Source organism: Cyrtonyx montezumae, unplaced genomic scaffold (assembly GCF_038088225.1).
Source record: "Cyrtonyx montezumae isolate F1298 unplaced genomic scaffold, pur_monq_1.0 scaffold_15, whole genome shotgun sequence".
In the NCBI taxonomy this organism is placed as follows: domain Eukaryota; kingdom Metazoa; phylum Chordata; class Aves; order Galliformes; family Odontophoridae; genus Cyrtonyx; species Cyrtonyx montezumae.
The window spans coordinates 3,417,477-3,432,423 of record NW_027071881.1 but is presented as its reverse complement, the minus strand read 5'-3'; the positions used below and the strand labels follow the sequence as shown (position 1 = coordinate 3,432,423).

Below are 14,947 nucleotides of genomic sequence, written 5' to 3'. Positions count from 1 at the left end.
CAGTCTCTTTATGTAGAAAGTCCTCACATTTCTGGCTGAAAATACTGTTTTCAAAAAGCATGCAATGAAAGGTGGTTATTGGTCTCATTTATTATTATTATTTTTTTATCTCTAGACAGCAGCTTTTCAGCTTCCGTATTTCTGTGTGGAAATATTCTGCATCCTGTAAATATATAAATGTAGATGGTATTATTTAGACAGTCTTAGAAACAATTTATTTTATGATGCATGAGCAGTAAATCTAATAAAGAGTCAGTGATGTGCAAAGGAAGTTATATCTGCATGTGGAGGGGTTATAAAGAATATAAGCCTATTTGCTGATGCTGTTAGGCTGACGCATACATTTGTTGCAGGTAACACTGCCTCTCTGAAGCCCTTAATATTCTTTCTCTGCTGCTGGAAAAGTAATGCATGTAAAGCAGTTAAGAGAGTCTAGTTAAAGCACCAGTTGGGGAATCGAGATCTGAATTCTTTATAGATTCTGCATGTGACAGTGGACTTGCTATTTGACTTTATTTTGCCTTTTCATTCCATTCCTCACCTCACGTAGAGAAAGGTCTGTTTTGGAGCTAGCGATGTCTCATAACACTAGGTATTACCTGGTCGTGCTTATTACGGTCTTAAAGGCTTCAAGAGTGTTTAATTACCTTTAATTTCACTCAGAGACCTGTACTGCTCAGTTGCATGGTGTAGCAATGTCTCTACAGTTCAAACTATTCAGACTATCTAATTTAAGTCACAGTTGTCCAAAGTGAAGGAGACTTTGATCTCTGATTCTGGATTTGGAAAACCTGGATTTGATAAATGCTGTGATAGCCTCACATTCTTCACTGCAGTCCTGTCTTGCAGATGGCTTTGGTCCCACAGGGCAGCTTCTATTCCTGCTCTGTAGAAACTCCTCCTTCGTGGAGCAGGTAGACAGGCTTCTTAAATCATCCAATTTTTTCGTATTAGTCCAGTAAACTATTAGCAGTAGTAGAGTGGTTGGAAAGGTGGAATAAAACAGCATTCTGTATCGTTTAGCTGCCCGGACACTTGGATTTCTATCTTTTACAATCTTTGCTGTATTGTCCAATCAGTTCTTACACTGTTTTCCTTGTAGCATGTGTATTTATGTGTAGATTCCAGCTTCTTAAAATGGCTATTTGTAAATCTTTAGGTCTCACTCTTTCTGAAATATATACTCTTTGAAATGCTGATTTTCAAACCTCTCTCTGGAAAGCCATTAGCTGTGTGGCATCACTATATCACACTACTCAGACACTTCAGCAGTCTTTTTTACACTGTTTTAAATCTCCAAGTGATTAGAGAGGGACGTTTTGCCTTCTTTTGACATTGTTCCAAGTTTCTCTTGTACCTCAATTTCAGTATCTTTTTCAATTCCACATAGACATTTCACAATCTTTCAGAGATGTCTGCCAAGCTAAGCCCTTGCTGTAGAGCTTTTACAGCATCAGCTCTGGGGAACTTTATGTTTATGTGGTCTTGGTGACTCTACTTCTTCTGACACATCTATATTGACCAACGATGAGATGGAGTTAGGCTTGCTTCAAATTCAAAGGTACATGAGGAATTCCTACCCACCATTTCAAGGAAAAATTCAGATTATGAAGATGGAGACAGATGCACACTTTGCAAATAGCCATGGAGAGAGTTTCTAACCTATTTCAGTCTTGCTGCTGGTGTAACAGCTCTGAAACCTACTTTACTTACCATTTTTAGAAATCAGAATTTGCTAACTCTGATCACGTAAACAGAGAGACTCCAGGGAGACTTAACTTATATTGGTTCATCGTCAATGAGCAACGGGACACCAAATGGAGATGGTGAGAGATGATGCAACAGCGCTGAACTCAGAAAAGGATGATCTCTTAGGCTGAAATCTCAATGTTAGAAGAGAATTCTAAAAGCGTATGAGGAGTCAAAACCATGACAGTTCCAGGAGTTACTGATCTCTTCTGCAGGCTGTCCTATTTGTAGAAAGCATCTCCAGCAGAAATGCCACATATCCCTCTTTGCAGTGGGTGAACACATTTTTACAGATCCTCATTAGCAGCTGGCTTTTTTTCTCCTACTTTTTGATCTTCATTTTGTTCCTCTTTTTCTTTAATCTATGAGATGTGCTTCATGGAAACATGTTGGGTGAAATATATATTCAATAACTTGCTAGCCCAGTGCTCTGAAATTTATAACTTCTCAGTGATTCATAAGACATACACTGAATTCCTGCAGAAGGGAGTTTTCCTTCTTGTGTGTAACAGTGTGTGAATGTGTGTGCGTATATATAGCTTATATAATCTTAAGGGAAGCAGTTGCTTGTTCCCAATATTTTTTAACAGGCAGGGCATATCAATGCCAGAAACAAAATAATATCTTTCTCAAACTCAGTCAATCCAGATAGAATTCCAGCAACAGTGGCTGCAAAGCTGTGAGAGGGCAGATTTCAATGCAGGCCAAGAGAGCTCCCTAAGGGAACTGGTATGCCCTTCCTACATGGCATATAGCTTCAGTTTCTGTCAGTACCTCGATTCATGGGATCTGTCTTTCTTAGCTCAGCAGCTGTGATTTCCAGTGACAGCCAAGTTCAGAGCACACCAGTGGCTAGTGGGAAAATGGAAAGAGAAGATTTCCTAGCTCACCAGCTGGACTGTAAGGACTGGCTCCAGCACCATCACAGAGGAAACAGATCTAGTCACAGAAAGAGGGAATAGGAAGTGGGGATGTATGGGAAACAAAAATAATTTTAGAAACAAATAGGGGAAGCTTTCTGTAAGTCAGTGCGTAAGTCATTCTATAAAAAGCAAACTGTTCCTGGGAATGACATGAGGGATGAAGGGGTTTAGGTAATCTTAAGTGGTGTGGGGGAAAAGCAATTGCTGTAGTCACATCAGAACCATTTCTGTCTCTTCCCAGCCCAAACTGCTGCTGTGCAAGCAACAGGAGCTGGGGCTGGGAGTGGCAGAGCCTGGCAAAGCTCACAGGACAGCCACAAAATGGTACACATCTGAAGGCTTTCATCAGAGCCACATTGGGTATTTCTTGCTAATTTTGTTTCACTGATGTGTTGTACTGTATTCAGCAGAACATAAGGTTATTAAAAGGCAAATCTTCAGTAACCTGAATTCAAACCTCCATAGCTGTTCACCTCCAATTCCCAGTAGAGATTCCAGGTGTAGTGTTGTCTCTATAGATGGCCCTCCCCCCTCAAAAAAACAAAAAACAAAAAACAAATCCTGTATATGTTAGCTGGGCAAAAACAGCCTTTGGAGATGTAGTAAAGGCTTTAGATTGCTTTCTTCATGGAGAGGGTCAAGGGAGCTGGTTCTTGTGAGTCTGATTGATTAAATAGTGTTTCATCAATGTCTTCTTCAAAATACATAAAGGATGGAAATCTGGTGTGTGGAACTTACTTTTCTTTGTTAAATTGTTAACCTACAGCATAAAAGCAAAGGATTCACGATTCAAATATGGGGATAAAACTTTCTGATGGAGTCTTTTTTGCTTGAAGACGTGTCACCTTTGTTCCATTGAACTCAGTTTGGGGAACATTTATTTTAATGATGAGGTCAGGTTAAATTTGTTTCTCCTCCTGATCATCACTTCCAGTTCTGTAACTGTTTGCAGAACCATTTAGTGAACTGCATGACAGAACTAATTTATTCAAAGCCCCTCTTCTTCTGCCTCCCCAGTGGCAAAAGATTCTGATTCATCTATCTGTTTTTGATCTCAATCCCTGCTTGGCTTCACTGTACAAGCACAACAGAAAAGGCTGTTTGAGGATGGGAGTGAGGAAGGAGTGCTGGAGGTGGACAGGGTATGTGGTGATTGTTTTATACCACACCACTTCAAAAGGAAGCTCTCATCTCACTGCCTACATAGGGCCTTCAGTGGAGTTTGTTGACCGTTTCCACAGCATCAAGAATTGTAGTTCACTGGAGGACACTGATGTTGCAAAGTCCCAATCTTGTCTTGAGCGTGCATAGGTATTACAACAGCTAGAGTTAAGGTCCCCTCAGAAAGGGCAACAGTTCTGTAGTGTGGGAGGGTGGGAATCCTGCATGCAGTGAGCAAAGAATCTCATTTCGTTTGCTACTAACACGCAGATTGATTCCTAGTGATGAAAATGACTGTTTTGAGCAGCTGTGGATTTTTTGTCTTTTCTAATATTTTGAATGATTAAAGTATGGAAGTCCACGGCTGTCTCTTAAGGTTGGCTTGCCATGTTTGTCTGCTGCCAAAGCTGTCAGCCTTTTATTTATCTGTTCTGTAGATCATAAACAGTTTACACTAATGAAGTTACAGGCCAACCCTCTCAGGGCTCAGATAAACATCTGTAGATTTCTAATACTCAGGATAAACCACAACAGTAACCAGGAGTGTACTGTGTACAGAAGAATCCTTTGAGAAGGTTTCAGACAAATAAGCAACAAAGGGAAGTTTGTGACAGGTTATTTTTCCCTTAAATGTCAAGTGAATAAATCTTCTCCTTTTTGTGTGTTTTTTTACAACAGATTTGCATTTTTATCGGAGAAACTCTTCTGTTTTCAAACTGGGCTATCACAGCAGACATTCTAATGGTGAGTGTACTTTGCAATAGTGTCCTTCTGTTCTGTGAGCCAGAGCAGTTTGTCAGCTTGGAATTACAACCTGAAGTTTAAAACTTCTTCCAAATGCCTAGTCCCTGTTTCATCCTATTTTGTTTTGTTTTGTTTGTTTGCTGAAAAACAGAGAGAAAGATAAAGCATTTCTTTTTCTGCTTTGTTCTGAGCACCAAGGGGAGGCATTGTCTGTAAATGGACACCATTAGTGGATTGGACTGGTTTCCCCAAATTTTAAGAAATTGCACAAAACCATGCATGTAAAGAATTCAGCCAGCTTTTCCCAACAGTCAGCACATTAGTGAATTTTGTTATCAATAATCCAGCTTTGTTCTGTAATAGGAAATCCTTCCTTCCCTCCCTCCCTCCTCTGACCACAAAGACAGCCAGCTACCTTGCTCTGTGGCTCAATTCCAGCAAACCTACCATTCAACTCATACACAATAGAAAACCTCTGGGAGAGGAGAGGAAAAGAAAGTATAGAGTTTTTTGACTATGTCCCCTTTTCTTATAGGAAACTGGGATTTTTCACCTCACATCGTTTATTTTCCATTCTCACTCCACTGTAGAGCTTTTAAAATCTTTCAGATCAGCAGGCTGATCTCAGCAACTAGATCTTCATGTGAAATGGTCTGGAAGTTTGTTAGAGAACCTTGCATATTTGTTGATGTTTCCATCAGGGATGTACAAAGCCTTTTAAATATGTTGTACTTTGAAATCCTATTGTGAGGGAAGTTCCTTGTTGCTTATTATATGAAAAAGAAAGAAACTAGGTCACAGAACCATTACAGGACTTGCCCAAGGTCTTTTGGCAGGTTGTTGACAAAGCTAGAAATACAATCTGTCTGGCATCAATAGAAAAATCCCTTGACTTGTGTTTGTTGCCTATGCAAACATCAACAAGAAAACAGTCTGGCTTATTTTTTCTAGATGTGAACGATACTGGTGTTGATACACTGAATCAGCAGTGCTTCAAGCTTTATGATTCAAGTTCAAGGTTGTGTTTATGTTTCAAGGTGGCTCTGTAGTTGCCATGTTTGTGTTGCTGGATGAACTTTCAGTCTTCAGCTCCTTTGTTCAGAGAACATTTTCTGAGGTAGGGCTGTATGGTTAATGCCACATCTCTCAAGTGTGAGTAAGGCACAGAGAAGCAAAGGTTACCAGTGTACTTCAGTAGCGTTGGATGGCTTTGAATTACTCAGGTTTGTTCTTCCTACCAATTTAGCTTTAGCATACTAGAACTTGTCAACAGGCTGTTTGCTCTGTGCCTACATGAGTTCTGCAGCTTGAGCAGATTTCAAGGCTGTTGCTGCCATTCATTCATTGATACCTTAACATTTAGGCAAATGTGCATGTCTGTAGAAAGCTGTGTTGAGGAAGCTGTATTACGATATTTGTAGTTGCTCACCACTGCCTCCTGCCAGATCTTCCTGTCACACCCTGTCTTCTGTGATGATATTCACAGGAGCTCCCAAATCTCCCTCATCTAAACGAGCTGGCTGGCTTGAATAGCAGAGCTTTTATATCCTTTGTAGTGCTGGCTGAAATGGATAAGGGCCTGACCAGGGAGCACATCTAAAAGAGCAGTTCAGGCAATAAGCTGAGAGAGAACTGAAGCTTCATCTGTTAACTCCTAAAGACATTTTCGTCCCAAACACTTCTTTATATCAAATGTGCTAAGGATGCTATTGTTATTCCATTTTAATTACTGAGCTTTTCCTATGTTGATTTCAGTGTGACTTCTGTACCCTGTGCCTTATTAATAGCTGTTATAGGGTTTGCTGTCTGTTCTGTACGAGCAACATCAAATGGTCAGCTGCATTTTATAGAGGTACTTTTGCTCTAGCCCACACAAACAAACAAAAACAAACAACTATGGAAATTATTGGAAATAATTGGAAAAATATTCTTATTTCCAATTCTACAAACATAGTAAGAAGCTAAAAGCAGTGTTAAAATTCAGATTTTTAACTGGTGCCAACTCATAAGCTAGCTATTCTCTTGCCTGTTCAGACAAGTGAACTGAGTGTCATATATAATGCCCAACTTAATACATTATCAGCATGAGTAGAATGGTAAAAGTGCTATAGAAATAAATGTAAACATCCACTTAGATCAGTGCAAGCCTGGAAACAGATGGTCTGAAGTACATTTATATTATGCAAGGAATTTGAGAACGTGTTTAGTCACACAATAGGTGAGAGCCAGAGCTAGAGACAGAAGCTCTGTCAGAAGCTCTAGCTGGAGAAATATGTGGATACATTTCAGTGAGATGCACTTTAAGTGTTCTGCAAATGAATTTCTACTGATTACTGTTTATTTGGTTTAATCAGATGGGTATTTCTTCTTGCCTGAGGCTGGTAAGGAATTTTAAAGCATTATTAGTGTAAGCCTAACAACACTTTTATCTGGTACAAAAATATTATCCTATTTTCATGGATAAAAAGCTTTCAGTTCCAGCTGATTTCAGTGACAGCAGGCTTATGCCAAAAGGGAGGCTTTTGAAAACTTCATCGTAGATGATTTGTCACAGTTCTCCAAAGATTTGCACATTTCATGACTGCTTATGAACCCTATCTGGCAAGTTGGGAAGCATCTTCAGAGGTTTTGCAAGTTTGATTCCCTTGGCAAAAACCAGGATCTTAGCTTATTATCTTCAAGCTGTTGGCTCTTCATAGCTTCGTGCTTCCATTGCTCTTCTGTTCTTGGCAGTATAGCTGTCTGCATGCAGTTTCTCTAAGTGACTGCAGTAAAAAGTGCTGAGAGCTAGGTGTGATCAACTGTCAGCACTGCAGAATGTACTGCACCACCTGAGATTTTAAGAGGCTGATTATTGTTCCAAATGCAGCTTTGTATAAAACTAGCCTTATTCTCCTGAGCACAGCACTCCAAATCTCCTCCCAGCCACATGCTCAGGTGGTGCTGTATTATAGATCTTCCTTTAGTCTTGAAACAGATGAAGGTGCTCAGCTGTGCTTCTACCCTGGAAAAGTTTGCCTTTTATTCTGCCTACCTTCCCTTTATAAAAAAGACAATAATGTATAAGGTTTGAAATACAGTGTATTTTTACATCTGACGAAGCAGCATTTCCAGAAGTTTTCATTGTTTCTCTCAGTGTGCTTCATACATCAGTAAGTGTGTGAGTGCAGTGATTTACATCTTAGGACAGGGTGAGAAATGCTTATGAGTGAAGGCACGCAGCCCACTGGATACTGGAGCCCAGCTCTGAGCAGGACATCAGAATTTTACCTCTTTAGCACATTACTTTCTCCTGGCAAAAGAGTGATCTCTTTCTGTCTTTCCTGCTTCACTTATTTCAGACCAATTATTTCTATTGGTTTCACTATGGGAAAGGAATGTCCACAGTAAACCATGGCCTTTCTGAACCTCTGTTTCTGGAAGGGAGGTTTGCTGGCACTGCTGGGTCAGCCTTCCTGCCCACCCTGTGCTGCTTGCCTCAAGCCTGGAGTCAGAGATGAGCCACAGACATCCGCCAAGTCTGCTTTGGCTCTCCCACCTCCAGTTTCTGTGGGATGCTCAAACCAGGCTGTGAATGGCTTGAATTTAAGTCTATTTTAGCATCAGTATGCCCATTTAGAGCTGTAATTTACTCCTCTCTTCCTAGAACAGTAGCTTATGTTTGCTACCAACTACTTCCTCCCTATATGAATAAAATGCTCTTTAAGCAAGGATAGGGTGGAGTACTTTTTTGGTGTTTTAGAGATGCTGGTCTAAGTCATATTTTCTATCCAACATCTTTTTAGAGGATGAGGAAATATCTCTTGTTCATTTGCTTGCTATATGATGGGGTGGGGTATTTTTGGTTGGGTTTTTTTTCCCTTTTTTTTTTTTTTTTTGGCATTTGATTTCTGGGCTAAATTTACTACTTCTTTTGGCACTTGATAAACTGTATTGATGGTTTCAGCCATAATTAACTTCTTTAACTAGGCAACGTGAAAACTTGCTGCAACTTGTACTGCTACTTGCTAAATTATTTATACATACTACAGATGTACGTGCAGAATTGTGTATAATTACGTATGTGTGTCTATGTATATAAATATATACATACACACATATGATGCAGCTGTCATTCAAACTTCTTTCTCCACTTGGCATGAATTCACTGCCACTTGTTTAAAATGGTAAGTTTTGAATGCATTTGTAATTTCCTTAGTCATTTTGATAAGAAAATTGATACAATATAGAGCCAAGCAGGCTTTCTTCTCCAGCTTTGTTACAGTAAGGCTTATAGTACAAAAAATATTGTAATGCAAGTTTAAATCTCACTTTCTAAGATCTACACAACTCTAGTCTCTTGAATGAGGTGGAGTGTCACTTCATTTTATTAAATACCTTTTTCTCAAACAGATTGCAGAATGCTTCTTCACTGCACCTGTGCTGCATGGGCCCAGGTGGGAAGAGCAGTTATTCACTATTTTTATCTTCTTTTGTCTAATGTATCCAGGTTGCACCCATTACTGTAGGTGTTTGGGGAGCAGTAATGAGTTGTGTGGCTCTCCTTCTCTTTCACAGTGTGACCTTCAGTATGTTTCTGTGCCTCTAATGAAGTCTAGCCCTTATTTTCCTCTGGGGATATCTGTGAGCCTTTGAGGCTGTTTTGAGCTCTTTGATGCAGAAAGGACAGTATCTAACATCCGTAGCCAGGTGGCTGCTGTGGATCTGATCATTTGCTCATCTGTTGCACCACAGGATTTAAACAGCATACCCAATGGGTGTGTGGTGTCAAAGCACACCAGCAGCATGCATGCACAGCTTTGTCAAACCAGTAACAGAAGAACTGGCAGGTCATTGTCAAAGCACGTGCGTAAGACCCTAAGGAGAAGCATTTAATCTAATTTTACCCATCATTCCTAATGGTCTGCGCTTGGAAGAAGGTGGTCATCATAAAGAGGCATGAATCCGCTTCTGCTGTGAATTTTCTGAATGCTGTTTCCTTCCTTTTGTTACGGTGAGCTCTCTCTACTGCAGGCAGAGCTCACATTCTCTGGGAGGGTGTAATGAGCACTGAAGCAGTGCTTCAGATTCTGTACCCTGAGATACATCACTGTCAAGCAATTAGTTCTCCCTAACTCAGACAGCCAACGTAAATTCATCTCTATATCTCTAGCCAGGGACATACCAGTCCTGCAATGCCAATTTAATTAATAAATGATTTCAGGAATACATTGCAAGAATGAACTAAAACCTTGGAAAGCAGGACTTCTGAAGAAAAGCTAGATGCAGTCCATCAAGAGAAAGTGGAAAAGTGATCACGGTGAACAAGCAGCTGAACAAGAGTCCTTTCAATTAGGGAAGAGAGCTCTCCAAAGAGAGGAAAACAGAAGACAGAACAAGATTCAGTACTCAGAAATGGAAACAAAGCTCGCTTGGATTTAGGAACGTTGTGAATTCTTTCTTGCTTTCAGCTTTTAGATCAAGACAGCCTCAATTTCTGAACTAGGATATGTGAACCTGGTGCAGTTGTTCTTTGCCAGCTTCTTTTATGTGTTTTATATAGGAGATAATTATTTTAGCTCCAGAATTTATGTTATAGAACAAGGATCCTTCCACAGGACTAGTGTTTGTTTTTCTGTTTTGTTTTCTTTTGTTTTTGGTTTTTAATCTTTAATTCCCTTCTGTGATTAGGTCTCTGTTTTCTGCAAGCTCTGATCCCTTAGTGAGAAATAATTAATGTTTTTTGCTGATCCTGTGTAATCAGAATGATATTGCGTGACTGGCTGAGGATGTAATGTCCTGTTAGAAAACTGGAGGCCAAACTATAATATCCTGGCTCCATTTCCCTCGTGTGTCTTTGCAACCTTTCAAAAGTGTAATCCCATATTTTTGAGGGGAAAAAAATGCTGCCAGAGATGGAGTGGGAGATGAGGATGTACGACCTTTCATAGGAAACAAAATGATATGTTGATTATGAACACAGTATCCAAGGTTACAGCAAAGTCCTTGTTGGAAGGCTGGTGGTGCTGAGCAGGTTATTTGCTGCAGGCACCTCCCCATCAGCCAAGTGAAAATACAGGCAGAGGAGCAATAGCAAAGTGCCTTGTGGGCGATGTATCAAAATCCTTTGAGCCTGAGTTGTTAGGCAGATCAGTTCATTTAGTGCAGCTGAAAGCAAAGAGTAAGACCAGACAGAGCTGCCTTTCCTGGACACCTGCTGTCAGGATGTCTAGAAAGCCAAGAGGAGTAGCCAAGCAATAGAACTCCCCTGGAGTTTGTTTGCTCTATCCTGGATGTTAATTGAGCACTTCAAGAGAGCTGAACAGGTTCTTTAGTTGCATTTCCTTATGTATTTTCTTCTGTTTCCTTCTTCTTTGCAGTATGTGGTCATCCCAACACGCCGTGCAACCGCAGTGGCCTTGCAGAGTTTCACTTCGCACCTTCTGGGAGATGCTGGCAGTCCTTATCTGATTGGATTTGTAAGTGCTCGCAGTGGGTTTTGGCAGTGTTGTGCATCCATGTTTATGTTTTTTTACTAACTGTCTTAACATGCCAGGTTAAATGTGTTAGGGAAGGAAGGCCTGTATTTATCAGCAGAATGGGAAGTGGAACAGTGCAATGCAACTTTATCTGCTTTATCTGTGGACTAAAGCTCAAACTGGAGAGGACCATTTGTGCAGAGCCAGTGAGCTTCCAAATCTCTTCAGCCTAGGGCACTCAAAGAGCACATTTAAAGGCAGATTGGTTGCTTCTGTGGCATTGACAAAGGTCTGTTAGAAATCAGATCACAGATTGGAACAGAGTTGTGTTTTAACTGTCTTTTAAGGCAAGCATCTGCTTATGGGTAGCAACCTGGAGCTGTTCTGACCCACTGATATTTTAAATCTATTTTGTATGATAATAAATGATGGTGCAGAATCCATGGCAGGATGGATGTATATGTTTGAGGGGATTCTTAGTATTCCTTTCTAGTATGCATGTTTTGTTTTGAATTAGTTGCATTATTTTCTGTTACTGCTGCTGTTGTTGGCCTTGGTTTGACTGAGTCTTATGGAGGTGGTCTTATGCCACCATTACCCTAGTGCAGATAGAAACAAAAGACCCTGCTCCAAAAGCTGGCAATTGAAGAACATTCCTAGCTGAAAATATAGGGCTTGGGAAATCTAATAAGGAAAAGAAATCTAGATGTACTGGAGTAATTCCTTTCCCTTGCACTCTTCTGTTGTGTTTAATGCAATGAGTTGCAGAGAATACATATCATCATTTATAAAATATAGCAACTTCCTTGTGAAGTCTTAAGTGGCACTGCTTATGTTATGTTGAAGGTGCTACAGTTTTCCAGTAATGTAACTGGGATCTTAGTTTCATCACTGGAGATGTAACTCTTCCAGTTCAGTACTGCTGTGACACAGCTGCTCACTGCTGTGGAACTTTCTTTATTTTTTTAACCACCATTTCTTCTCTGCTAACCCCCTGGGCACTTTTGAGTGTATCTAATCATAGTTATTTGTATTTTATATATACATAATATTTACACTTGAATGCCAGTTCTCAAAAACAATATAGTTCCCCCCGCAACCCTCTGAAGCTTACACGAACATACAAATATATATAAGGCAGAAAGGATCAAAGGAACGAGAAATATCTCAAGAGAAAAAGTAAATACAATTTGGCTTAGTCTTTATTTACTTCAATATTCTGGGAAGCCCAGGGGAAAAGATCTTATTTTAGAAACTATTTGAAAGTCACAAGAGCAAACGAATCACTGGGAGAGATGGCTTTGTGCAGGCAGGCAGCACGGGAGAGTGTCAAGAGAGAAAATGAAGCGGGCAGTCCTGCACGTTTGGGGACTGGTGGTGGGTGAGGGGCAGGGTCTGCAACGCAGGCAAGGCTCCCAGCTCACTGCTGTGCCTTCCTTTCTTTTGTTGCACAAGAGACACATCCATGAGGAGTGGTGAGGATCTGGAATGATTGCAATTAATCTTGAAAGTTGCCTAAGGCTCTTTGGTGTCAGATAGGAAAGGACTTTGGTTGTAGAAATAACTGTCCTGCCCTTCTGGTATTCAGAGAGCAAGCAAGTTGTGAGTTACTTAAAGGATGCCTGTCTGAAATATGCTTAAACACAATTTAATGGCTACCTTGGGCTTTATTTAGACTGGAAAAATATTATTTTATGATTTTGAATTATTCTTTTCTAAAGCTGTAATAATTGGGAAGTTCTTGCCTAGGAGGAGGGTATCCAAGTGCAAGCCTTCTTGGCAGAGAGTAGGAGTGAAGCACTCGTGTCACAGAAGGCACCAGCATCCATTACTGTGGCTCTGGAAGGCTTGGCTGACTCATGCTCCCTGTGCTACTCGGACTGAAAGGTCAGCTGGAGCTTTCCAATACCACGGAAAATTCAGCCTCCTAATCACTAAGAGTGCATCCAAGATCCTCAATGTCTGCCATTTCTTCTGGCTGCTTAAATATTCTACTTGCAGCTCTCTCATTCAGTGAGCAGTGTTTGGATCCAAATATGGCTGAAATCTTGCACAGTACTGGGGAGTTCACAGTGAGATTCCTTCCAGCAGTGCTCTTAGTAAAGAACTGCAAACCCGTGTCCTTGAAGGACTAAGCTGTGTCAGCCAGTTGTCTCTGTTTGATGGGTACCAATAAATGCTGTATTGATCTTATAATCCTCATATAGAGCATAGAAGGTACTTAACAGCTGCAGCCCTGCATTTGTGATTGCTTCCTTGCTCCATGTTGTGCCATAAAAGTTGAAGGTCAGACTCAGGTTTTTCTGCAATCTGCCACACTTCCAAATCTTGCCGTACAGCTACATCTGATAACTGCTTTGCATTTTGGCAGTTACTTATGATCACCAAAAGTGCCAGATATATGTTCAATTACTATATGTTTAAATTATTGATCAATTACTATAAATCAGTGCTGCTTATCCATTCACAAATAAGAACAGACACTGCTGAAGTATTTCATTAGATGTAACAGTTTTCATTCCTAGATATCTGTAACTTTCTCAGGACCTTTTTGATATTCTACAGAATGTAAATAACTTCCATTTAACAACTTGGGGTATAACTTATAATCCTTGAGGCAATTTCAGCTGTTCTGCACATTAGATCTCCATGTCTTAGTAATTTTTTTTCCTTCCTCAGTGTGTGTCAAACACTGTCCAGCAGTGCTTTCCTCTTCCAGGCTTGCCTCGCTTCTAGTCCTGGCTGTACTGAGAAGCAGGCACCTGCTGCAGGCTTTGATCTCTCTAAATGTGCCAGAGAACCTGCTGATGTGGGCACATGCTGTCCTGGCTGCTTTGCTGCTTTGTCTATGCCATTATCTTGCTGCCTTATTAAATTCTTCCACATCTTCCCTCTGCATATGGGAACTGTTGAATCATGGCCTGAACCACTGATGGATCACCTGAGGTGAGCACTGAGTCAGCTGCAGGAGCACAGGTGAAGGCAATGCACCTGTGTGACCAGAAGGGGTGGAGCCTGGCTCCACCTCTCCCAGACCCCATTTTAGGGCTGACCACCACTGGGGAAGGATCTCTTGTTGGAAGTCACTCTCCTGTGGAGTTTTGGGCAAGCCTCAACCATCTGTGACAGGTGAGCCTTTCTCTAGTTACTGGTTGTCTTTATGCCATACAGATAAGCTACACAAAATATACTATCCACCTCATTGTTTTCTGTGGCTACTATTCTTTCAGGTTATTCACCCTGTACTCTCTGACTGTCCATCAGGTCTAGGAATTGAAACCTGCCTGTTTCCATCACTTAGCAGTATCAATGTGAGAGGAATGGTGTTTTAAGGTGCTAGCAGTGGTCGCTATCCTTCCACCAGCACTTTTGGTGGATTGGAAGCTTCTCCCCAAAGCCACTTGGTGGTGGTACCCAGCTGTCCTGGCCTCTACGCTTGCCACTTCTAAAGATTTCCTGAGGAACACAACCTCCATCTGCCTCAGCTACTGTGGGGACAGCATTGCTCTGCAAGTGGGCTCTGAGAGGGGGCTCACTGCTCCAAGTGCTGTAGGCATTGCAGAGGCTCTCTCCATTGGTCTATCTCCAATTTTATTAATAAGCCTATCAGTTGTCACATTTCACTTTTCTCCCTTCCCCATCTTTCTTACTGTGAGTAGGTCAATAAACTAGGTCTAATGAGCTACTGAAATAGCAGGAATGCTAATGATCTTCCTTTAGCAAGTAGCTAGTAGAACAGTGTTAATTATCATTGGTGCAGAGTATCAAGAAGGCACATCAGCATTTGATTAGGGACAACTGAAGAAAAACTGTTGTAAATGCAGTAGTAGTGGAGATACTAATTTCAGAAAAGTTATAATGGGAGGTCAGATGTGCCAGTTTGAAACAGTCTTATTGTGGATTTGCTTACAA

At 40.8% G+C, this 14,947-nt stretch overlaps 1 protein-coding gene across 1 annotated transcript in view; it reads left to right on the top strand.

Moving 5' to 3' along the window:
- SPNS2 (SPNS lysolipid transporter 2, sphingosine-1-phosphate) overlaps positions 1 to 14,947 on the top strand; it is a 118,259-nt gene that overhangs the window by 81,502 nt on the left and 21,810 nt on the right. The window contains exons 9-10 of the mRNA XM_065731752.1: positions 4,512 to 4,577; positions 10,937 to 11,035. Coding sequence (XP_065587824.1) covers positions 4,512 to 4,577; positions 10,937 to 11,035 — 165 coding nt within the window. The remainder of the gene's footprint in view (positions 1 to 4,511; positions 4,578 to 10,936; positions 11,036 to 14,947) is intronic.